Raw genomic sequence first — 25079 nt, 5'->3', positions numbered from 1 at the left:
TGTCTGTGCAAAACTTAAAGAAATTTCTTCCAGGCGTTCACCTGACGGATGAACGGAAAACTGGAAACATTTTAATGCCACTGGCCATTTTTCACCACGTTTGATGAGATAAAAAATAAATAAAGAAACTGCTTTGACATGTCATTATTCTGACAGGTTTGCTACAGGTTAGAGGGAAAGCAGCTATTGTTTAAAACATTAGGCTTTGTAATGTCTGTTAAAGTCTTTGGACACACACACACACACGATTCATTACACAAAATGAAATATTTGAAACTTTTTGTTTTAATATTGATTATGGCTTTCAGCTCATGGAAATCAAAAACATACACACACACCATTTTAATACAGTGTGAATAATATGATGCTTCTGCATCTGATCTTGCAAATTCAAAGTTACTGCCCTCTTTGTGTTTGCAGGCCACATGTTCATTGCTGTGGTGTTGTGTAGGGATACACGACAGAAGTCACGCAGCCACAGTGTTCCTAACACAAAGCTGTTGTCACCAATAGTATGTAATTGAAAATGGATCCATTCATACAGCCATTTTAACACATGAATTCTCATTTTTCAATCCATCTTCTCTGCATGAAGTCTTCATCAAAGGTCTAGATACCTCACAGAATTCCACACAGGGGGTCTTCCTGACTGCTTTTACCCTGCCAGACCCTTGCATGCTGAGTAAACAAGGTCACAGTCTAATTATACAGGAGGACAGCAGAGATATGAATTATGATAGACATGGACAAACAAGAATTCAACCCAGCCACAGCCAAAGTTCGAGAAGGAGCAAACTAAAACGTTTTACATCCACCTTTAAAGCCCACAGAGGCTGAGAGAGTGTTTAATACTCATAAGACAGATTTTGGATGGAGTATGACTTCAGGTCTTTTATAGGATCAGATGGGACTTGCAGACTCACAGGCTAGCACATACTTGCTAAAAAGGATGTGCAAAGACTTACTTACTCCCAGTGGTTGAAATGAACAAACATCTGTAGGATGTGTCCAACAACACTTAGAGAGTGAGAATGGCAAAGATATTAGGAACAGACCCAGCTTTGAGCGCCGCGAGTAACAAAGAGATACCAATAAATAAAAACAGCTTTATCCCCCCACAAGATGTGACCACTCCTTACAGTGACAGACTCTTGGCCTACTACATCTTGATGTCAAAAAGTATTAGTTATGTAAAGTGGACTAGTTGAATACATTCATCAGAAAAAGAAGAAAAGTATGCTTTCAGCTCTGGTCAGTTGTGGGAATGGTGTACAATAATGCACAGCTCGCTTTCAGCACAGGAAAATGCTGATCAAGAGTGATACTCAACTAATCTGCCGACTCACCTGCAGGCTTTTTTACCCAAGTCTGGCAGCGGAGGCACCAGAAACAAATGGAACAACGTCAATGGTACAACCTCATCTGACTTTTCACAAAAAAGCATCTAAAAATAAGGATAAGGAAACTCCGTCCGTACATCCTTCTATTTTCTCTCATCCAGGCCACTCCACACTTGGTATGGTGCTGAGGACCCAGGGGAGTGTCAAATTTGGTGCAATTTGACCAGATGGTAGTGGTATAACAATTCTTTCCTGGATTCTGTGGACAAATCGATCCATATAAGCTACGCCCATTAGGGCTGAACAATTAATGAAAATCGAAACACTGCCAAGAGCAATTTCCTAATTGTAGGAGCAGCGATTTTTGAAATAACTTCAATGTGTCACAACATACCATTATATAAATGAAGCCTTATGGCACTACAGAGATGTCAGGGCTTAAAAATCATATTCACCAGACATGGGAACATGCTACGTAGTTTGGTACAGACCATAGCAAGAAATAAATAAATAAATAAATAAATATAATCACATCATTGTTTTTCATTTTTGCAAATATTACCATTACCATAGCAATATCTGTCAAAATAATGCAAAATTATAATTTTTTGCACATCGTTCAGCCCATGTTGATTGTGTGCCAATAATTTGCAGTTTTTTCGCTACTGTAATTTTGACCCATCGTCACCAGATTTCGAATTTAAAATTGCTTATATTACAAAAAAAAATGTCATATCTCCTAAAAGCTTTGTACCATTGCAACCACATTTAGTAGACATGTCCATTTGGCCAAATAAGTGGCACTCTATCAGCATTATAAGTCTATAAAGGAAAGAATCTGTCCGTTTGTATGTATGTGTATGTGCATATCTTGAGTTCATCTGATTGACTCCACTTGGTGGGTGGATTGCTGAAGACCCATGGGAGTGCCGTGTTGAGTGTGAAGTCGACAGGAGCGAGCAGCCATATCGCGGTCCTCGACAATGCTACAAGCAGCAGTTCCATGTTCAAGCAATCGGCTCGCTCAGAACTGGCACTCCCCCCGACAACACTGCAAGCAGCAATACCAGGAACCAAGCAATCCAACGGCCACTGCACAAGTTACCATATATGGGTTGCATGTGAAATAATTCAGATCAGATGTTTCTTTTGCTCCAACTTGACTTGATTCAAAGTGACAGCCAAGGAGGGATAAAGGTGGGCAAAGATCCAGTTCTGGTAAAATAGAAAATATGACTTTTACTTTTATGGGTGACAAACAAATGAAGACTTTGTAGCCATCTTGGCCACATCAGCCAATTGATGGCAGTGGGTTAGTCTTGGACAGACCCGTTTAGAACGGCAGATTTGCTTGATGGAGGACAGAGCAGTTACACAGTTAAGAACTTACAGTAAGTAGAAAATCCTTGAGGGGAAGGGGGGGTCCATAAGGTTTCCTGGGTGGATGAGCTGTTGCCCAACAGGACTTGTATGTGGTGCTGTGGGAGTACTGTGTCCAATCGTGGTTAAAGAACCAATGACTGTATTACGGACAGGCCCTGCCGAGCCTCTAATTCCTCACTGGCCGGATGTGGAGTCTGGAAAACCTGAGAATGAGGCTGAATCATCAACGATGGACTAATGCAATAATGGGAGCAGATTCTTTAATACTGCTGACTGACCTACTCAAAGCCAAGTCAAACAAATGTAGATTTATGTAAGAACGGACGGAAAAGTCTGATAACTGGCCATCTGCACAACAATAAAAGCCAATAAACAATAGAGAGTGAAGCAGACTGCTCAGAGCGGAGACAAAAAGCTTTCATGCAGCATGTGCTCCTAACATGAGCATCTTTACACAACTACATCTCCACATGTCCACTGACCAAGCAAGCCAGGGAGACTTTCCGCAGCATATCATCTGAGCCATTGGTCTGGCAAAGCTAAACCGGCCATTTTGTTTATCCCTTAAAGAACAACTATTACATTTACTGGGCCGCTCTAGATAGCAGGACAAAATAAAATACACATTTTTTTCTCTACGTTTACAGCAATTTCTGCCCATGAGTCCCTTTGTCAACGAGATGGTTGAATATATTTAGATCCAAGTATAGTTGATGGCTGCCAGAATGGATCCCTCAGGAAACAGATAGATGGCATGTTCCTTCAGAGTGCTGCCTTAATGATCTCTCATGCTGAAAGACACATAATTTATTTTATACATCCACGTTCAAAAACAACACACAGGCTACATATAAATCAGCTCACCGCACAACACAGACATGTGCACACATCCTTGACTGTGAGATATGCGAGGTAAATGTGACTCACAGGAAATTTTAATTGGCTGTCAGGAGCCGGATGTGTGTCTGCGGCCTATCTTACTGTCTGCACCCTCACCGCATCTGACGGCCAGTTAATAAGCGCTGCAAAAAGCCTGCTTTACAAAGATGTGTGCATACCGGAAAAGCTGGACACCAGGTGTACAATCTTTTGAATTAAGAAGTTGACACAATGTCTTGGATACTCCCTCTCTAAAGCTAAGAATAGCATTGGTCCCAAGGATCTATTCATCAAAGGATAACAGCCTTTACAAAAGGCTCCACAAACTCTTAACCATTTATTTACTAAGTCAAAAAAACATGTCAACTAGGCTGTAACACTATAAGAGGCCTCAGGAGTACACAATATCATCTGCAGTTTTGAAAATATAATCTAGGCCCCTGCCAATACTTTGTTATTATGGTCTGGTATCATCAGTTATCAGAAAAGGCATGACACATGCTGAACTACAACATGTCTCCGAACATTAAAAAAATAAAAAAGCTGATGCCAGAATGTGTAAACTCTGTTGGGCTATAGTCAACAGAAAATTAATTGTCAATAATTTTGGTTACTGATAAATCACTGCAGCAATTTCCCGAGGACAAATACTGAACATTCACAAGGGATGGATATGAATAAGCTGTCAAACAGCAAAAAGTTACCCAAATGCTGGGGAAAAAAATGTGACTTCTTCCAAGAGCCTGACAGGAGACTGAGTATGTGAGTGATAGTTAAGCAACATAAATGTGATTTAATGGTATTATTTCATCTTTTACATTTACATATTATAGTCTGGGAGAATCAACATGCCTAACATTCACTTTTTCCTGCTTCTGTGAGGATTTGCTTACTTTTCTTTGTTTTATATCACTGTAAATTAAAAATCTCTTGATTCTGAACTGCTTGGTCAGACAAAACAAGCAATCTGAAAACATTACCGTGGGCTCTTTGAAGTTACAATGTGACTCTTTAAAAAAATAACAGAACATTTTGAGAGTAAACAATTTATCAGTTCATTATTCAAATTACAGATTAACCTGCAATGAAAATGATGATTACTTGCAGCCCTGAAATGGTTCTTTATATAGATATTCCACTTAAACTACTTCTGCATGGGTGGTTTGCTGCGTGATGAAGCTCTTAATATCTGCGCCCACAGAACCATTTAGATGTCATGCCAGCGCAGAGCAGCTGCACTGCAAGCTGTAGTTACGGCACCACAGTGCGAGGTTACTGAGGACATGAAGGGCAGGGTTTCTCATTTTATGCATTTGTGTCCATTCTTTCAATTGTTGCAGAAACGTCACCATTCAGGGTGTACAGGACATTTCTATTTCTGGGAGAGCCCAAATTATACTTTAGGCATGTGCACGGCTGCAAGTGACTGTGCACCTATACAGATACTCAATGTACACTAGTATGACAGAACGTGTGCTTTCACTGCCCGTGTCTATTTTGAAGAAATTTCTTGAGAAAGGGGTTAATAATAATAATAATTACAGTAGGGAAGAAGCTGGTTGAACTAATTGCAGGGCTGCAACTGACAATTATTTTATCTGACAATTATTTTCACCATTAAATCGATTGTTTGATCTCTAAATTGTCATAAAATAGTCAAAAATAAACATACACAAAGAGGCACAGGTGATGCCAAGCGCTGCAAATAAACAATAGCAGACATGTCTACCTTTGGACACCAGAGGTAAATCTCAGCGTTATGCCTTCAGCACCTTTTATGCATCAAAGGAACAGAACAAGATATTGCATTGATGCCTTCAAAGCTGTGCTGATTCCACCACCTTTTATTTCTGTTGATTTAAACAGCACCATAGCACTCCTTTGTTTTCTAATGCACATCTGGATATTTGCCTATGTGCTTCAGATTAATTAAAAGATAAAATAAAAGGCCTTAATGTGTATTCCTATGTCTGGGTGATAAGAATTATGATTCAGCATGGAATTAATTCTGCTTGATTAAAAAGGCTCCTTCTGTGCTCAGCCAGTACAACACGGCAGAAAAAATGGGTCTCAATGAAGAGAGGAAAAAAAACCACTCTAGGGATACCAGTGTATCCATGTAATGCAACAATGACTTAACTGCCAAATATGGAAGAGGCAACAGGATCTGTGTGTGTGTTGCGCGCGCACGCACGCACACACACACACACACACACAAATTGGATTATGGGTTTTTATTATCGACAGACATTCATGAGGGCATTTGGTTGGAGGAAATGACAAGGAGAGATGTTGTTGACAAGCCTGAGGTGGCAGGCCTGGCACGAGGCACACTAAGCAGCACATAAACACTTTATTCAATTTCATGGCAGTTGTTTTAATGGGACACTACTTCAAAATAAAAAAAAATTACCACATTCACTTGAGGTCCCCTCTTCGAACAAACAATGTGTAACTGACTACTGCTCACTTTGAGTTGCAAGTTCTTCAGCGCCTGCACAATACTACAGTCTCTGCCATCAGTTCCAATTTACTCCCTATTAAATTACTACCCTCCTACCGCAATTTCAGCCTGAGCCTCAACTGTTGGTTATATGATTTGCTTGGCAGCAGGAGCAGCATGGTGCTTACTGACAAAGCTGTATGTTTCACCAGGGGAGCATGGAAATTGGACAATAAATATGCAAAATTAAAAAGTATCTGGTGATTCAGCGGCAAAAACCAAAAAGAGGCCGTGTTGACACAAGAAGACAGCATATGACACTGGAAAAGCCGTGTCCTGAGGGTGGAGAGGATGCATATAACACTGTGAATACCTTGGTATTGATTCTAAAGAGCTTTTCAAACATTAGACTCTCCTGCTAGTTTAGACACTCACCAATGGCGACTGGGAAAGAATCTGTCTATGCCGCTATTCCCCAAACTGTCTTGTGTCATGCTCCTTCCCTGATTTCAAAACAAAATTAACATGGAATACCCACTGGAAAGCAACTACTTTCTCAAAGCTCTCCCAAATAATTTGTTTTGGCCATAGCTTACGTAAGGCTGAGGCAAAATCAACTAATAGTCTTACGAGCTGTGGAAGGAATACTGTTTATCATGAACCAAGGAGAACCACACTGTCCAGAGGAACATTGTCTCAGAGCCACAACAAAAGTAGGGGGATGATTCCAGTGAACAGAAGCTTTTCAATGACAATATTATTTATTGCTGAATGATCATCTAAATGATCTAAGGAAGTGTAATCATTTGGGAATGCTACACAGTCTGTGACCAAAGATGAAAGTAACGCTATAAACAGACTATGTTACAAAAGTAATTTTAGAATACAGGTTAATAGGCTCAAGAAGGAAGCTCTGAAAAATAAGTGAAATTGTTTCTCAACAGAAAATGAGCTTGAGAATTTTTGGTTACTTGATGTTGTTCACAGTTTAAAGATGAATTTTTGCTCAGGCTGCTGTGTGCGCGCGCGCGCGCGTCTCTCTGTTACCTTACAAACTGCTTCAACATCCCAGGGCAGGATGGTCTGTAGATCGATGAGCTCGCACGACACTCCCAGTTTCTCTTGCGCCATATTGGCCACCTCCCTCATCACATGGATCTAAATGGAAAAAGAAAAGGAAGGAATACCTTTAAATCTAATGCAGTTTGGATAGTCCTCTCTGTCCCACATTTATTGCGAATTAGAAATTTTTCAATTCAAATTGGCTGACAATAAAAAATATAAGGTGAGTGACAATAAATGTGTTTTCACATTACCATATACATACATACATACATACACACACACACACACACACACACAAACAATATAATATTAAAGCTGTTGCAATTGCCCCCCTAAAAAACAAACAAACAAAAAAAACAATTGCCTGACACATGTTTGCTTTGGATTTGAGGTTTCAACAAAATAAATGCTTATTCCACCTTTATATAAAACATAAACGCATAGTTTTAAATGTAAACAAAAGTGTAGATAAATCTAAACTTACTGTTCAAACCAGTATTTTTTAAACTTACTACTTTGCCTATTGAGCAGAAAGTTAAAAACAACTATTTAAAACATGGTAGGCATGTTATTCCCATTAATTCTTCATTTGTGTAATAAAGTACTTAAGTTCATTGAGTCCATGATTACTGGCAGGCATTGTTGGCTGAAAAAGAATTGCTTTGATAAATCTGAATCATCACAACTAGAAGAAGAGTTGTCAACAGTCAAGCCAGTTTGAAAAGATACAGGCCCTGGCCTCAAGCTAACAAATAAGCTCAATAACAAAGAATTTATGAAGGAATGATTAATTTTAGCAAAGTGGATCTTGTACAGAAACTTAGGATTGGGCCCTCGTCCTTTCACTCCACAGTGCAAACAGTCTTCTTTACTGTCATCTGCACAGGCCAGACAGACGAGGAAAGTAATGTGTAGTGCTGAAATCGTATTTTCATCGTTGGCGATATGAATAGGCTTAACACATGGCAAAAGACTGCCTAATATGTAATGAATAAAAATAATCATTTGATAGTTACCGAAACTCAGTATTAAACGGGTAACCGTAGTATTAATTATCACACTGCAGTCTCTGCCCTGCTCTCTGTATTGGACACATATGCACATTTCAATATTTTTTTTTTTTTATTTGCTGTATCGTATGATTGCAATATTGAACAGTGTTATTGCACATGGCAGATTTTACTCATATCGTGCAGCACTGGTAATGAGACAGGAAAGGAGCCATTTCAAAAAGAAGAGCTTTCCTACGTCAACGGCCCCCCCCCCCATCAATGCTCCAGGTGCATTACGGCCCGGATAAGCCCGTTCAAGTGGCTGGGTACAATCCAAGTCAGAGATTACTCCTGGTGAGTTTCAGGCACCTTGATACCGAGCTGCAGAAAATAAAATCTCTCTAATGAAAAGAAATGCAACAATGGAAAGTGTGCAGCAGACATGAAGTGTTAACACATGGAGAGCCAAGAACAGCCTTGTGGAGATGTCTGGGTAGATACAGCCGCAGGCTGCCGGCTGAGACCCCCTGCTGGTACAAAGGGGGCTTGTGATAGACTTAAAAGTTAATCCTCTGCTTGCCTCTGTGGCTTTAAACATCATTTAATGGAGACGAGATTGGGCTTCTTTGTGCCTGTGGCCATGGAAAATGATCCAAAGATAGATGACAACTTAAAGTCACCCACTGACGGTCTGTCGATGATGTACGGGATCGCCTACCTGTGTCCCCCAGGCAACCAGAGTGACATCACTTCCTTCCTGTAGGATCTCTGCCTGCGAAAGTGGGATGGTGTAGGGCTCCACAGGAACCTGCTCCACTAAGTGAAACACACACACACACACACACATTCAATAACAGATTAATATTCCCTCAGTGCTTACGTATACATTACATGCGCAAAATAAACAAGAGTCTATTCTGAACAGTGATTAATCATTTCACTATGTACCCTGAGGTTTTCATGTAAAATACTTAGATCGCCAACTGACCGGTCCTCTAAATGATACACTAGATGACAAGCTCGTGAAATGACAGACCGTGAAATAACACAATTTCCTACTCTAAAACATTTTATCTGGCCCATTTTAAACGCTTCTTCATGTTTTTTTTCCAGAAGCTTGTCTCTCACTGAGACTGAGTGTGCTTTTATCAGCATAATCTAATGCATGACCTAATGATATCTGCTGCCAGCTACAATCCCATAACCCTAATTAATCTTGACAACAAAACACTGGTGGGTTGGGATATCAATCAGAAAAGGGACCACATAAACGGGACATCAGTCCAAAAAGGGGAGCCTCGCAGCCCGCCTCTCTTTGAACCAAACTCCAACACAAAGTGCATGTAAGTATATGGTTTGAATAATAGTTCATAACGTCTTGGAAAACTGAAGCACGGCCATGGAAATCATTACAATGCAAAAACTTATCATAAACTCAAACTGCCATCACTTTTAAAAATGCAGCTTATTAGCAATATTTATACTGCCCAGACACAACATATAATCACCCAATGTAGTCTTTTAACTATCTCTGAACCTCATTCACCATTACGGCTTTGGCTGCAAAACACACAAAGCACAGAAAAAGTGTGAGTGAATTTTGGGGGAACCAAACTGCTAAAAGCATTCCTACATGGCAATGCATGAAGTCAAAATTACAAATAGGCTGAGTAATAATACTCTGGGGAGACGCTGGGTTTGAGACCTTTCTGGAAACCTTGAATGACTTCCATGATCCTTTAAAGCCTTCGGGAAGCCGTCAAGGAAAGAAAAATTGCCCATCCCGACGACTCAACATGTTACAACAACATAAATGGCTTGGGTGAATCATATCCAGACAAGACAGAAAATAGGCTGAGTGGAATAATAGCATTTTGCAGAATGTTAAAATTGAATTATGAAAACTGGGTTATGGTTTAATAAGTGGACTCTCAGGTCCCACAAAACAGTATGGCCTCGTTGAGACAAATGTGTGGTTTTTATCTTAAGCGAGGCTGCAGCAATTAAAAACATGACATCATAATCCAGTCAGAGATCATTAGGGGCATGGGGACCTGGCATGAGAGCTGGCTCACTCTGCTCCTTTTGGACATCAAAATTAATCCTGAAATGCTACCAGTGCTAACCCTCACTGTGTGAGATGAATTAGTAATTTGTCATACAACTTTTAAAACATACAAAATATTTAAAAATGAACTAGAAACAAAAAGGAGGACCACGCATTTTCAATGTGGATTTATCTAAGACAGCTGGTTAGCAAGCACATTCTCTTATAAACATGTCTCAACAATTTTGGTGACGTGATTGACTGACCCATATCACAGACTTTTAAAAATGTTTCTATTATATTGGTCCCACTAGCCCATCTGGAAATACTGCAAGAGATAACATGGCAAACAAGACCACACAAACAGCACATTACTGATGTACTATCTCATCACTTCCCAAGACGCTAATAAACCGAGATCCATATCAACTGAGCAACAATTCTACAACAAAAACACTGCCAAAAACTCCTGCCACATCAATCTGAGAGTTCATTGTTGTATTATATTATCATTCCCAAAGACTTGCTGTGACAGCACTATACATTTTCCAACACACATGATCACAATTTGACCAATCAAATGTCAGTTAATTCTTTCACAGCCACTGGGTCAAACCCAAAAATTTGCGCTGTGGACCAAAAGCAAGCTGTCTTGACAGTACTGACCTCTGAGGATGTGGAGAACTGGACATATTTATTTCCCCTCTGGATCAATAAAGACTTATCTCAAAATAAAAAGGCGGAAGCTATCATAGGTTATTCTCTCTGTTGCATCATGTTTTAAGTAACCTTCTCTGGTGGAGTATAGACTGCTCGACAAAAGAGCAATGGCTTACAGATAGCTATGATACAGCGGTAAATGGTGAAAATTAGGGCTGAAAGATTAACTGCATTTGCGATATTATCGCGATGTAATAAAACAAGATTTTCTAATCGCAAAGGCTGCGATTACACTCTGGTCACGACACCCAAGAGAAAACACACAGCCACCAGTCAGCTCAGGAAATATCTGTGAATGGCGTTTCAAACCAAACTCACAAGTCCGAAAGAGGCCCAGTATGTCTGGCTTACAGCCAGTGCGCCGCTTACCAGCATCGTAGGCTGCGGGGGAACTCCGGTGTTGTCGGAGAATTACTAAGCTTGTCTATTAAACATGAGAGGCATCACTTGGTTTTATTTTCGTTGGCCAACTTTTGAATTGAACCTCAAACTGAGTATTTTTTATTTGCTTGATGGGATACAGAAAGATGGACTCCCAGGAGATTTGAACTAAGATAAGGGCTCATTAATTGGTGGTTGAACTGGGTTGAACTGATGATATTATATCATATTATTTAATGCCATGACTTGACTCAAATTATCTTTCTCATATTATTATAATTTGATATATCTTCTCCACCATTGCTCATAATAATAATTCTACCTAATTCATCATAACACAGGCCTGACCCACAAGAAAGAACAGTGTTGTTCTATCTAATATTGTATTGGTCATACTATAGACTGATTTACTGCTTGTCCATTTTGACTAATAAAGAAGGTAAAGAGCTTTAAAATGAATCGCATATTAAATTGCAATATTAGTTAAAAAAAAAAAAAAAAAGAAAGAAAGAAAATTGCAATTAGATTTTCCAAAATTGTTCAGCCCTAAGTGCAAATACATACTTTATATATTGAACTATGAGAACTTATGAGTGATATCAAGTGGTGAGCAAATATTTCCCTCTTTATATAACACTCTTCATTGAATGATGTACAGTCCTGGAAACAGATTGCCAAGGGGAGTAAAGAGCACAGCAGAGAAAATAGAAAGAAGCTTGAGAAGCTATTGTGAATAGCGCTCGTATGTGCCAACTCGCTAGTGCGTTAGCGGCTAGCACAGGAGCTACAGTAGTTTTATTTTACATTTGAGTAATCACGCTTCTACAACCAAATATCTTTTTTTACAATGATGTGCAAATCAACTTCACTGTGACTGGCCCTGGAAATTTTATACATTTTGTTAGTCTTTAATGTAAACATGAGGGAGATGTGATGAATGCAGTCACTCCATTTGTGCAGATGAGTAACATTAAGATCTGCTGGCACTGTAACAAGCGAAAGGTTTTGGACAACGATCACTAACCTAGCGCCATAATTAAAATAATCTCAGCAGTCGGCTGTACTATTTCACAATCTCATCTGGCTCTGATCAAAGCAGTAAAATGGCAAAACCTGTGAAAATCAGAGGCTGGTGGTACCAATCTGTTCCGGTTCTGTCTTTCATTACTATAATGAGCTTAAACATCATCTTCAAGCCTCCGGTGCCGTCTTAATCATGGATATCAAATTCTCATCATGTAGCCAAGGCAGCACTGTTTCGTAACAGCTGCCAACAACTGTTAACAGATTATCACAACTTTTCTGGACACCTTTTCGCACGGCTGCCTGCCCAAAGCCATGCTGGCCTTTAGTTTCACCATGATTCCCTGCACACTACAGTTTCCCTCCACACAGGGAGAGGATGGAGCGAGGGATTCAGCTCGGCACTGTAAACACTTCACCGCCCATTTAGTCGGTCTGCTTCACACTTGTGGTCCTAATGATGTCACATTGTTTGCAATATGGCATATTGTTTGTTTGTCTCGCCTCAAACCTCTAAAAAGGGAGAACTCTTTTATAAAAAAAAAAAAAGGGGGGGGGGGCAAAACTAACAAGTTATATATTTACATACAATCCAGCTTACCTGCTGCTCTGTACAGAATCTTGGGCTCAAAGAATATGCAGGGGTTCTGGTCAGCAATGCAGGAGAGGAGCAGCCCTTTGGCCTGCACTGGACCACGAGGTATCACAACCTGAGGAACACATGACACTTTATTAGGCCCGGTATTGATGTTAAGACAACAGAACTTTCACTAGTAAGTTAGTACTGGAAAAATATCCAATTCAAAGTTTTATATTTTAACTTTGGCTCACCTCTTTTTTCAAGGTGTGTAATGTAGAATGGCTCCAGAGGAAACAGGCCAACATGCTTTGAACTGCATCCACTGTTAGGACTACGATACAGAACTATTCAATCTACAGAGTGGACTAAGACTGACACAAAACCCACAACAATTATTAGAAACTCTTTATTTCAACAGGTTAATTCTACTGTATTGATATTTCTCTTTGCGTCTTCTCTCTGGCATTGTATTTGTGCCAGATATTAAATGGATTGGGGTCTCATAACAACCCTGGAACAAAGCCGAATCAAGGCTGTCAGGCTGTACGGTGGGACTGACCCTCAGATCGAGCCAACAGTGCTGATAGTACGTACAAAGATTAACATTTATCAGCCTGACCTTTGCTGGGAGAAAACATGTTTAATGCTCCCAGCCATGGTTGCTCACAGTGGATGTAGTGTAGCTGTAAACCAGAGTCATTCCCTGTCTGTGGTGTATGAGGAACTATGATGATTATATATATATATATATATATATATATATATATATAGTCAGTAAAAAAGAAAAAAGCAGGGAGGGGTGTTGTATCTTGACATTTTCACAAAGACGTCTTTACTTTGAGCACATGCTGCTAATTCCATCACAGTGACACTGTCGGAGAGAATCACTTTCCTCCTCAGGCCCTGTTCACACATACAAACTTAGCAGGCTCATTCTTGCCTTTTTACAAGCCTGAAGCAAGCAGGCGTGTTTAGCTTTGAGAATGAAGTTCATAGTGTGTATATTGTTTAATGTTTATATGACTGGACAGTTATTTTCTCCACTTGCCACTACACTGGCGCACAACAGAGTCATACATTTCTCTGAGTGATCCGTTTCTACACATCCGTTTTCTTAATCAAGTACCCACAGCTTGTTAAAGTTCTATCATACTGAACGGAGAATGAGGCCAGTGAGTGCGTGTGTGTGGTTGAGAGCGAGCGAGCGGCAGGTGAATACAGCGGAGCAGAGGAAAACTGAAGTTTAGCAGTAAATGTACACTGTCGGTTACAGTTTGTCAGCAAATAACGGCTGCAGCTAAAGCTCCTGTTGTGTGTTCACCAACTGCTGGAAAAGTGAACAGAGTTATGATGTCAGGCGGTTACATGTGCCATCACCTGCCTTAGTTGAGGGCATCCACTACAATACATCAACATCACCTCAATATAGAATCTCCCTCAGTTTAATAGAAAGTGGAGCAGCTGTATTTTTGATGGTATTGAAGGTCTGTCGGGGTTTCTAAATATACTGGTATTCCGTAACACCTTAATACCGTCCACACTTAAGTACAACCATCTCAGGTATGGGAGTATTTTAGTCAGAGAACCAACAATGTTCTTGTCTGTTCGCACAATATATTAGGATTATCAACACGAGGAACGCGTTTCTGTACTAGTAATTTCTGCACAAACAACAGCCAAACTAATGTCACAGACGGTTGTTACAGTCTTCAGTTTCCTTGCCCCACACTGTTGCTATAGATATGTGGCCTACAAACACGTGTGTTGCCAACAGGGGAGTTGCAGAGTGGCCTCTTTTTTTTCTCCCCCCCATTTATCGGCTGTTATCAAGACAGATACCAAGTTATCTGCAATCAGCTCATATCTGCACTTAATATCGGCATGCCAATTTATCGGTTGGGCTCTATTCTACTGTTCAGATCCCTCAGCAAAAGCTGATGAAGCCTTTCTTTTTGAAGTATATAAACCAGGTTACTGTATACACACCAGGGTGTTCTGTGGGGTAGAGAAGAGCCACAACAATGTCAGCCAACAAAGTCAGAAATGCTGGTTTTCTGTTCACACAGAACAAGGAGGCAAGATTAGAACGTAGTTTCTTGGTTTCCCCTCTAACTAACTCCCTTTTTATCCCCCCCACCGTTTCTCTTCTCCTCCAGCGGTACACAATTCCTCGCCGAGTAAGTTGCAAATTTCTCCAACCTGTGGTATCTTTCTATTTTATGGTTGATGCAGGTTCTATTTAAGAGGCTTTAAGTAGCCCTGGTTTTACTGTTGTCCTTTCTTGAAACAACAGACTTGTAAAGCTTATTAACCTACATGGTTTTGTGGATAACGTTGCAGGGGAATAAAAATAGCTTTAAAAATATGCCTGGGCCAGCTGTGAATGAATAAAACCATGACAAAAAGTTGAAAGAGCCAGTTGACTACTTTTCAGCACGGTTCCCCAACTTTGTGTGCCAACTATATGATACTTAAAAGATATGAGAAACCAGGATTTGTTGTTTCATCCTGAAGACATTCTATACTTGACCTTCAAAATCATTTATATTTATGGTACTTATTTCACCCATTCTGTATTTTCTCTTTCTAGATTTACTTTCAGTATTATGATTGTAACTAATGACTAAAATGTGGACTGTTGTGATCACTAATGTAATCGTAACAGACCAGTCTACACACCCTGATGTTCTGCCACAACACTTTTGAATATGTTTTGGGGTAAGACATGACAGAGAAACAAACACAAGCCAGAATCTGTAATAAACTACATGGCTGACCTTGATGCCAGGGCAGTGGGCGAAGAAGGACTCAGGGCTTTGAGAGTGGTAAAGTGATCCGTGGCCGACACACCCCCACGGAGCCCGAATGGTGAGTTTGCCGCAGTCGAACAAGTTGCCAGAGCGGTAGCGATACTTGGCTGCTTCATTGACTATCTGGAAAGAGACCAATATGACACAACCACACATTAGTTGACTTAAGAAGATAACATTTAGCAAAAAGCACCGTAGAAAAGAGCGCGCTCTCTTTTGTTTTTATGAATAAGGACCACACCAGTGGACACTTGATTTAGGCTTCATGTGCCGAGCCAGTCTCTCTGCTATTCCTCTTAAAGCTTTTAAAAACCCTATTTTATTTTTAACGAGCAAACTCACCTAAAGTGTCTGGTTTCTTTTACCTACTACAGTTTCTGATCCTGAGCTTCCTCCAAAAAGGTGTCCCAAGTTTTCTTTCCTGAAACTCAGGTGGGCTGTTAATTCAGCTTTTATGTCTCTCTAAGGTCAGTCTGGACTGCACCATTTTAAGTGAGAGTGCAGAAGGAAAGAAGGAGCCCACTCAACATCTGACACACCAGATTTAATCTACTGTTACTCTGCACCGCTGCTGGAGCCACTATCACGTACTCTGGTTTAAGTTGCCTTGGCACAGTAGGGAGTCACATTCATCTTGTAGAGGGTGAGAATACACCAGTGTCGACATGTATGCATGGTAAAACAGCAGCGCTGTCCGCTGTCCTGCTCAGCTTGTTAGTGCTACATTAATCTTCCAGGGAAACATTGAAAAGGGCTTCTTTTTTACATTTTTTTCCAAGCTTGATTATGGAATATAAAACAATACACGTATGAGGTCCGTTTATCAAACATCTGCATGCAACAAAGAATAAGCTATACAATATTTTGCTCAGAGGCCTCATCACTTCTGCACAAATAAAACTGTATATGCATAGAAGGTTACCAGATTTATAGAACTAGGAAGGTCACAGGGATGCAAACCAAAGATATATTACTTAATGATAGTCTCTTCTGATAAGACTGATTAATCATTTTTCTGACTTGGATCATGATGTCCCGGTTCACTGATTATACGTTTCTTTGTTTGTTTGTGTGCAGCAATGGTGGGATGCACTCCCAGCTGACTACAAGCCAGAGCCCTGCAAAAGTGAAACATGGTGTGCGCTGGTAAAACAGTACAACCTACAATCTTTACATTCTCACAGCAAAGTAGCAAGTAGCATAGTGATTTCAAACTATGGTCACTAAGTTCACACACGAGTTCACATAGATTAAAGGCTGTATTTGCTCAGGCCTATGGCGTAGTCACTCAGTGTCTTGGCTAGCCATACACTGTTATTTTCAGGAATAGTTAGGCCACTCAGACATGCCCTCATTTAGCATGTGAGTGGTACTACATCTAAAAACCATGGAGATGGGATATATTTCAGCATTGACATAAAATACATTAGCATAAAAATAAAATTTTTCTCATTCCTTGTACTTTGTCAGAGAGTCAGCGAGATTGCCCGAGGACTCATCCGAGCATCTCTATTGATACAGAAGAAACAACAGCGAGGCCGAATCTGAAGTTATTGGGAGCTCCTTTAAATAGAATTTCTTCTTTGAGCTGCCAGGAAGATATCAGAAAAATTTCTATCCCTGGAAGGAGTTTGTTTGCTGTTTCCAGCATTAACTGTATGACGCCTGCGCATTCTGGTTTTCATGAGTTAAGACGGAGAGATATGACACTGGATTTTTGATGCAAAAGGCAGGTTTGAGGAGTTACATCAACGTACTTTCCCTCATTCCAGACACCTGCAAAGTGCCAGGGAATGTTGTCGGCTGCTGAGAGAGAGGTTCGTCCTGGATCAAGCATAAAATGCCTGCAAATGGCATTTTGATTTTCAAGTGTTACTTTGCAAAGCGTAAAATTATTTAAGGACTTCTTGTCTCTATAACTATAAACACTGTGTTAGTCTGTCATAGCTGCATCTAGCTTCCCAAATGAAGAAAATCTTCTGTAATGCTTAAAACTAAACTGAATATCTTTGGATTTTACATGTTGATTGGACAAAATGAGACATTTTAAGAAGTTACCTTGAGCTCTAAGAAATAATATAAAGTTTTCTGATATTGTCCAAAAAAAACCTTTTACCTTGAATTCATAACGACAGTAGTCATTGCTTGCAGCCTTACTTACCTGGTCAAAAGCAGGAAAGATGTAGTCAGCAAACTGGATCTCAGCAATGGCTGTGGCACCAGCAACAGCTACACCAATACCAAATCCCACAATCCCCTGCTCACAAAGGGGAGTGTTAAAAACTCTGTCCTTACCTGGGGAGACAGAAGAAGAGGGGAGAAGGGAGGGGAGAATGATGCTAAAGTACAAGCAGAGGACCGCACTAAGTGGCTACTGGGTAAGGGAGTTAACTGTTATATCAACTTCCACCGAAGGAGGTTTTAGGTTGAAAGTATGGAGGCCACTATCGACGCATGGATCACTGAACAGCCCATTGTATTTCATTATTTATTTGGGACCACAATTGTAGATTGTGTCTACGGTTGTCTCCTCAGCTGTAGCTAACCAAGCCTGTGATACACACATAACCCCCATGGAGTAAAAACAGAAGAAAACAAACTATTTTCCATTCTGCACCCTATAATCTGAAGAAAAAAAATAATAATCTAAATTTGGGTCAAGGGTGTTATTTTTGCTCTCATCTTTGTGTATTTGCCAATTCAGACTTTTCTTGTTTTGCTTGGAATCTCAGCAGTGAAACTCTTGTGTGCCTTGCTCTGTGCTAGTTCAATTCAAAGTTCAATTAGCAACCACGGCGCCGCAACCCCTTAGAGGAATGAACAATTAAGCGATCAAAATGTACTGCCTTGCCACTGACTGAAGCCAACCTCATATGCAGCTTCATGTGAAAGTGACATATGTGACAAACAAACACATGTGCGTGTGCTCCTGTGTGTCATCAAGGCAAAGTACAACCAAGTGACATTACAATAACACAATGTGTGCAAAGATTGTTCACACGAGTCCAGAATAAATATACAAAGTGTCTGGGTAACATCATCAGTGCTGCTGTCTGTCACCAATGCTGTTTTTAGTGAAAAAGGCTACACACATCAGTGAGAGGAAGAGCTAGTCAGAGGGTCAATATGTGCTGTTTTCAGAGAAACAACCCCAGGAGTAGCCAGTAGCCATCGGCGGGAGAGCTGAATCACCGAGGTGAACGCATCTGCCTTGTAAAAAGCCATTCATATAGAGTCTGCCCTGCATTAACCTCTGTTCTGTATAATGGTTGTGAGCGGTGGAGGTGTGCACCATCCCTTTCAGTAGTGAGAGGGATAAAAACAGCTTTGTGCTCATCATTGTACACAAGGATGAGATGGAAAAAAATGATCCCTGTCCAAAAGGTCAACACTTCTGACGTCAATGAAAACAAAAAGGCAAAGCCAGCTACTGTAGGGTGGATTTGAGTCTCCTCGCTATTAAAAACAAACGTATAAAATAAACTGAAAATGAACTCAAAACAAGAAAGGCAATCTACTGACATTTAATTATTTCATACTGCTTTTATACCATGATGAACAGGAAAAACAATTACTGTCATTGCATAGTTTCTGTACTCTGTTTAGTCAAGCACTTTCAGTGGACCTAGATTTAGCTGAAGACATATCAGGATGCTTAATTCAAGTGGGGGGGTGGGAGGGGTGGGATGGAGCTTGCAAATTGGTTGTTCCCAGAAATTACTGGGGAAAAAAAAAACTAACATTTGATCAAATTGTTGTTTATTTTTCAGTAAATCTAGGGGGGATTGGTTACAACCACTAAATGTTCCTCTACTCAGCATCCATCTTGGCCGTGCCTATAGCCTATTCTAGAACAGAGAGATAGAAAACAGCTTAATGCTATTGCCATGTCTTTGGTTATTTCTGTCCCCATTGAGATTTATGTTTATTGTCTGTCAACAACAGAATCAATCTGGAACTGCCAGCTTCTTTTGAAGGACAAATCCTCACTGAATAATACTGGGTAAAAACATAAATTACTAACGTAATAAACTGCAGATGAAGTTCTGTCTGTGGGTTGAAACTTCAGAGCAAGTTGCAGTAGAAGCTACATCCCATTAGACCCTTTTCACAGAAGGCATTTTTACACGTTACAGTAGGAAATGATGCAGATGTTTTAATAACAAAATTAATGATGGCTGAATCCCATTTAGCTGATTCAGTTTAAGGGTCCTGCTATTGTGCATGCTGGCTCGCTGTCACACTGTCATGGCTTACTGGGATGCTTGAATAAAACTGAGCAATCATTATAGTTATTAGTAACACCTGTGCTTTTCCCACTTTGACATGTCAAAATGTCTGCAGTGAAGAAGGTCTCAGTAATATCAAATGACAGAAAAAATCTGCTGTGACTTCAGCTTACCAGGCCCAAATGGTTAGTGAGTATGAAAAGGATGTGAATAAAATGCTACCGCTTTTACAGTCACCACATCTTAACACAGTTGAATATCTAGCTGTGATATCTGCCATGAACCTAACATAATAATGCAAACCAATTCAATGGCCCTAAAATACTATTTACAACAAAATGTTGGTTCCTCATCTCTCTCTCACACATTCAACAACAAGTGAACATAAACATCACGAAGAAGGCTATATGCCTTTATCACAGCACACATTTCTACTGGTCATTGTAGGGAAAGCACACGTGTTACTAATTACATTAACAAAGGCTCTTCTATATTTAAGTGGCCCAGTAAGACATGTGTGTTTGCACAATACAAAAGAGGGAAAAAAGGTCAAGCTAATGCAGACTCTTATTATGTTATTAATTACACCTGTGATTCTCCTGCTATGACGTGACAAAATGTCTGTCTGCCTGCTGTTACTGTAGCTATACGATCAACCTGAAGACTGAATTAATAAAATAAATGTGAATGTACTCACAGCAGTGAACACTGACATGCTACATCAGTTCACTGTCTCAGGTTTGTAAGGCTACCCTGCTACAATGGACGCATAAATGCAAACAGGTCCTTCTGGTCCTCTTATAAGTGAACCATGAGACAGTCTTCTGCTGCCACCTAGTGGTATAGTCGCATACAGCAGACAAAAGAACAGGTTGCAGGCAGATCTCACAAACTCAGTAGTGGAAGCTTTTGAATTGGGAGAATGGGAATGAAGCATCTCACCATATTTGTCTCTCAGACCCACTGTGCATCGGAATACTCCACCAAAGGCAACATCTTCCCCAAAGATGACTGCAGATAAACACAAAACAGTCAGTGGAAAAAAGAATGCTGTAAAGTAAGAATGCTTTCAAAATTATACATGTTAATAGATTATGTTTAGCAATTAACAAAATGCAAAGTGAGTGAACAGAAGAAAAATCTAAATCAAAATTTGGTGTGACCTCCCTTTGCCTTCCACACAGCATCAGTTTTTCTGGGTACACTTTTTGTAGGCATATCGTCAGGTGTATGATAAAAACAATTACACCAAACAGGTGCTAATGACCACCAAATCAATATGTAGATTAAAACACAATCATTAACTGAAACAGAAACAGCTGTGTAAGAGGAATACAACTGGGTGAGGAAAAGCCAGACTCAGCAAACAAGGTGAGGCTGCTGAATACAGTTTACTGTCAAAAGTCATACAGCATGGCAACACTGAGCACAACAACTAGACACAAGGTAGTTATAATGCATCAGCAAGGTCTCTCCCACACAGACATTTCAAGGCAGACAGGGGTTTCCAGATGCGCTGTCCAAGCTTTTTTGAAGAAGCACAAATAAACAGGCAATGTTGAGGACCGTAGACTCAGTGGTCAGCCAAAGAAATTTACTGCAGCAGATGAAAGATACATCATGCTTACTTCCCTTCACAATCTGAAGATGTCCAGCAGTGTCATCAGCTCAGAGCTAGCAGAAAACAGTGGGACCCTGGTACACCCATCCATTGTCTGGAGAAGTCTGGTCAAAAATGGCCTTAGTGAAAGACTTGGCCAAGAAGGCCAAGTGACACAACTGTGCACAAAAACACAGGAACTGGGGGGCAGAAAAAGGGCAGCAGGTGCTGTGGACTGAAGAGTCAAAATATGAAATATTTGGCTGTAGTAGAAGGCGGTTTGTCCGCCAAAGAGCCCTACAAGAATGAGTGTCTGCAGGAAACAGTGAAGCATGGTGGGGGTTCCTTGCAAGTTTGGGGCTGCATTTCTGGAAATGGAGTTGCAGATTTGGTCAAAATGAACGGTCTTCTTAATGCTGAGAAGTACAGGGAGATACATGCTATACTATCAGGGAGGCATCGGATTGGCCCCAAATTTATTCAGCAGCATGATAACGACCCCAAACAAATAGTGAAAGTAATTAAGAACTATCGTCAGGATAAAGAAGAACAAGGAGTCCTAGAAGTGATGGTATGGCCCCCACAGAGCCCTGATATCAACATCATCGAGTCGGTCTGGGATTACATGAAGTGAGAGAAGCAACTGAGGCTAATTAAATCCACAGAAGACCTTTGGGTAGCCGACCTGCCGAGTTCCTTAAAAAAATATGTGCAAGTGTACCTAGAATGATGCTGTTTTAAAGGCAAAGGAAGATCAAAGCAAATTCTGATTTAGATTTTTTCTTCTGTCCACTCACTTCGCATTTTGTTCATTGATAAATATAATCTATTAACATTAGCACCACCTACAGCTCCCTGTTTGGGGCTTGATAGTTTTTGGCTCAGAGATCACTGATCAAGCAACATTTCTACGCTTTATTAGAAACTTAACAAGCACACCAAGGACTGAGGATGCAACTTAAGATTTGAACACTTTGTTAAAGAACATGACCCCACCACCGGCTAAATCAATTTCCATTATACTGTAATCTTAGGATATATTCACCTTGTCGTTGTTGAAATGCAGTAACAAACTAACACAAGATTTCCAATTCTACATCATGATGTTCCTGGACATCATCCAATTGTGACACAGGCAAAGGTTATCTTAGCAAGACAATCAAATATTTTGAACGGTACAATGTTGTGTTAGATCCGAGTGCAAGGGCATCCTGTTACAGTCCAACATTTTGCACAGCTCACACCTAGTCTTACAAGGCTATGAAAATGATTTAAAAGCCAGTGTTTGATGATAAATGATGTAAAAGGGTAGACTTTTAACAGATTGTTATCTAATCTAAACAGATATAAAATTCCATTTCCTGTTTTGGCATCCCACCTGCTGTTGGATCACTGGCGAGAGTGTTGTCCAAGGCACTTGTAATTGACTGGAACAAGTTCATCTTCTGGGTGGGTCCTGTAAGATTGAAAAAAAAAAAAAAAAAAAGATTTTAAATAAACAATTAATTGTTGTGCATTTGGATTTGACAAACAGTACACTGGTGACTGTGGCTCAGGGGGTAGAGCGGTTGTCCACTTATGAGAAGGTCAGTGGTTTTATCCCCAGCTGCCCCAGTCTGCATGTCGACTTGTGCTTGGGCAAGACACTGAAATTGCCAAATCGCTCCCGATGGCTCTACCACCGGTGTGTGAATGTGTATGATTGAGTTCACTTCTGTTTCTGGTGGGTAGTTGGCACTTTAGCCTCTGCTCATCAGTGTGTGTATCGGGTGAATGTAATGTAAAGCGCTTTGAGCGGTTGAAAAGACTAGAATGGCGATGTACAAATACAGACCATTTACACTGCTGACCACAACTATAAATAATCAAACCAGTTATTGCAGGAAAGAAATTATTCACTTTGGGACACAAACATCTTTGTTACAGAAAAGGAACAAATGACAATAGGTTGTCTTTCAGGATCCAGTACAAATATTGAGTATATGTTCATGTATTTTTGCGTACCAACATCCTGGTCCAGTGAGCTCATGCACTGTTTGGGACTGGCTCACGCTATGAGATCCCACTCGATCCTACTATAGATCTAGACTCCGCTCTCGTGTGATAAGTCCCCCTCCAGTCAAAAATGTGCTTCGCTTATTCTTACTTGACCTGGCTGTTTGTGAAGAGTGATGTACGTGCAGACTTTGACACCAGAAGGCTGTTGAAGGGTGGAAGTTTCTCTGAGCTCACCTTAAACCTCAGTTTGACCCACTTATGCACAAGATGATTTTCTAGTTTGGCGCCAGTCATGGTCCACTATGCAACTATACACAAGAGTGATGTGGAAACCTGAAACTTCCAATGGACAAGCACTGACAACTGTCTTTCAGTGAAGTAGATAAGATCTTGTGTCATAGTAAAAATTTTGAAATGAACCACATTGTGCATGTTTAAAATTTGGTTTTCAGTGAGGGAGAAGGAGTAACGTTAGATGTAAATTAATGAATGTTCAACTAACGTTATGTTTTTTCCACTAATAGTTTAATTGCCTATCAGACACTTATGCTGTGTCTTTAAGGGGCTCTTTAAATATTTCAGTAAAGTTACACCTGTCAACCTGTAACAGACTGTGCGGTTCAATGACATTGGGCAAATATAGCGCAAATACAACGCTTCCACATCTCTTAACCAGAAACTGTCAATGCTGGTAAGTCGCTTGTCATTTTAGCTCAGGGGCTGAATTATGGACACAGTCCACTGCCATACAAGTCTCTCCTGTCAGTGTTCACACGGCTAACGTTAGCCGGCTAGCCAGCCACTCACCATATTGTGTCGAGACGGGGTCAGGCTGGAAGGTAAAGTGCGTGGCATGTCTTCGTTGTGCTTTTGTCCGGGAGCTGCAGCTCGGCGACAGTTTCAGCAGAGTGGCGCCAAAGCAGCTCTGCCCCCCGGTGCCAACACCGGAGATGGAAAGCCTCGAGTGTGCACCTCGGATGAAGAACCGTGCAGCAGCCGCCATCGTTGTTGTTATGGCCGACCAGGAAGGGCAAGATGACTCAAAGTGTGAAGATCGTCTAATAAAGCGAAGAACGCATCACTCAGTGGAGAGAAACTGGATGTTGATACTATTGGTCTACTACTACTAACGTTACTACTTTAACCTGATACTGAGGGTTTCTATCAGTACCCTAAATTAAATTCACTACTGTATGGGCTAATTATAATTCAGGCCGAATCAAAATTATCTAGCAACAGTAATATCCCGCCGGGTTACGAACAATATATTCGCTTATGTATCTTTGTGTTAAATATTTAAGAGCTGTTACAGTAGATAGCCAATTAGTTCAGAATATGGCGAGAAAAGACCCTTTATTTTAGAGTAGTAACGTTATAAGAAAGGGAAAGGGGACGTCGGCTCTCTGTGGTACCCCGGAATAGCGGCGGAGTGAGAGCTCGTGTTCTTTCTTCTCCGTGCCAGCCTCCACGATCAGATAAAGGTTGTGATTGGACAAACAGGAGGGCGGTGTGCGTGGTGGAGATTTTGGATATGGTCGATGCGCACACTAATTGTGTTTAAAAATCAGTGATAGATATGGAGCTATGCC

The 25079-nt window shown here is 40.5% G+C and overlaps 1 protein-coding gene across 1 annotated transcript in view; it reads right to left on the bottom strand.

Moving 5' to 3' along the window:
* bckdhb (branched chain keto acid dehydrogenase E1 subunit beta) overlaps nt 1-24519 on the bottom strand; it is a 59110-nt gene extending 34591 nt beyond the window's left edge. Inside the window, exons 1-8 of the mRNA XM_046045121.1 lie at nt 24298-24519; nt 22871-22948; nt 20835-20903; nt 17825-17958; nt 15631-15786; nt 12875-12983; nt 8821-8918; nt 7093-7203 (exon numbers count right to left, since the gene is read on the bottom strand). Of these exons, the coding sequence (XP_045901077.1) occupies nt 7093-7203; nt 8821-8918; nt 12875-12983; nt 15631-15786; nt 17825-17958; nt 20835-20903; nt 22871-22948; nt 24298-24493 (951 nt within the window). The 5' untranslated portion in view covers nt 24494-24519. The remainder of the gene's footprint in view (nt 1-7092; nt 7204-8820; nt 8919-12874; nt 12984-15630; nt 15787-17824; nt 17959-20834; nt 20904-22870; nt 22949-24297) is intronic.
* Between the last annotated feature and the right edge of the window lie 560 nt (nt 24520-25079).

Source organism: Micropterus dolomieu, linkage group LG03 (genome assembly GCF_021292245.1).
Source record: "Micropterus dolomieu isolate WLL.071019.BEF.003 ecotype Adirondacks linkage group LG03, ASM2129224v1, whole genome shotgun sequence".
In the NCBI taxonomy this organism is placed as follows: domain Eukaryota; kingdom Metazoa; phylum Chordata; class Actinopteri; order Centrarchiformes; family Centrarchidae; genus Micropterus; species Micropterus dolomieu.
The sequence above is the reverse complement of the archived record's forward strand: the minus strand, read 5'-3'. Positions and strand labels throughout refer to the sequence as shown.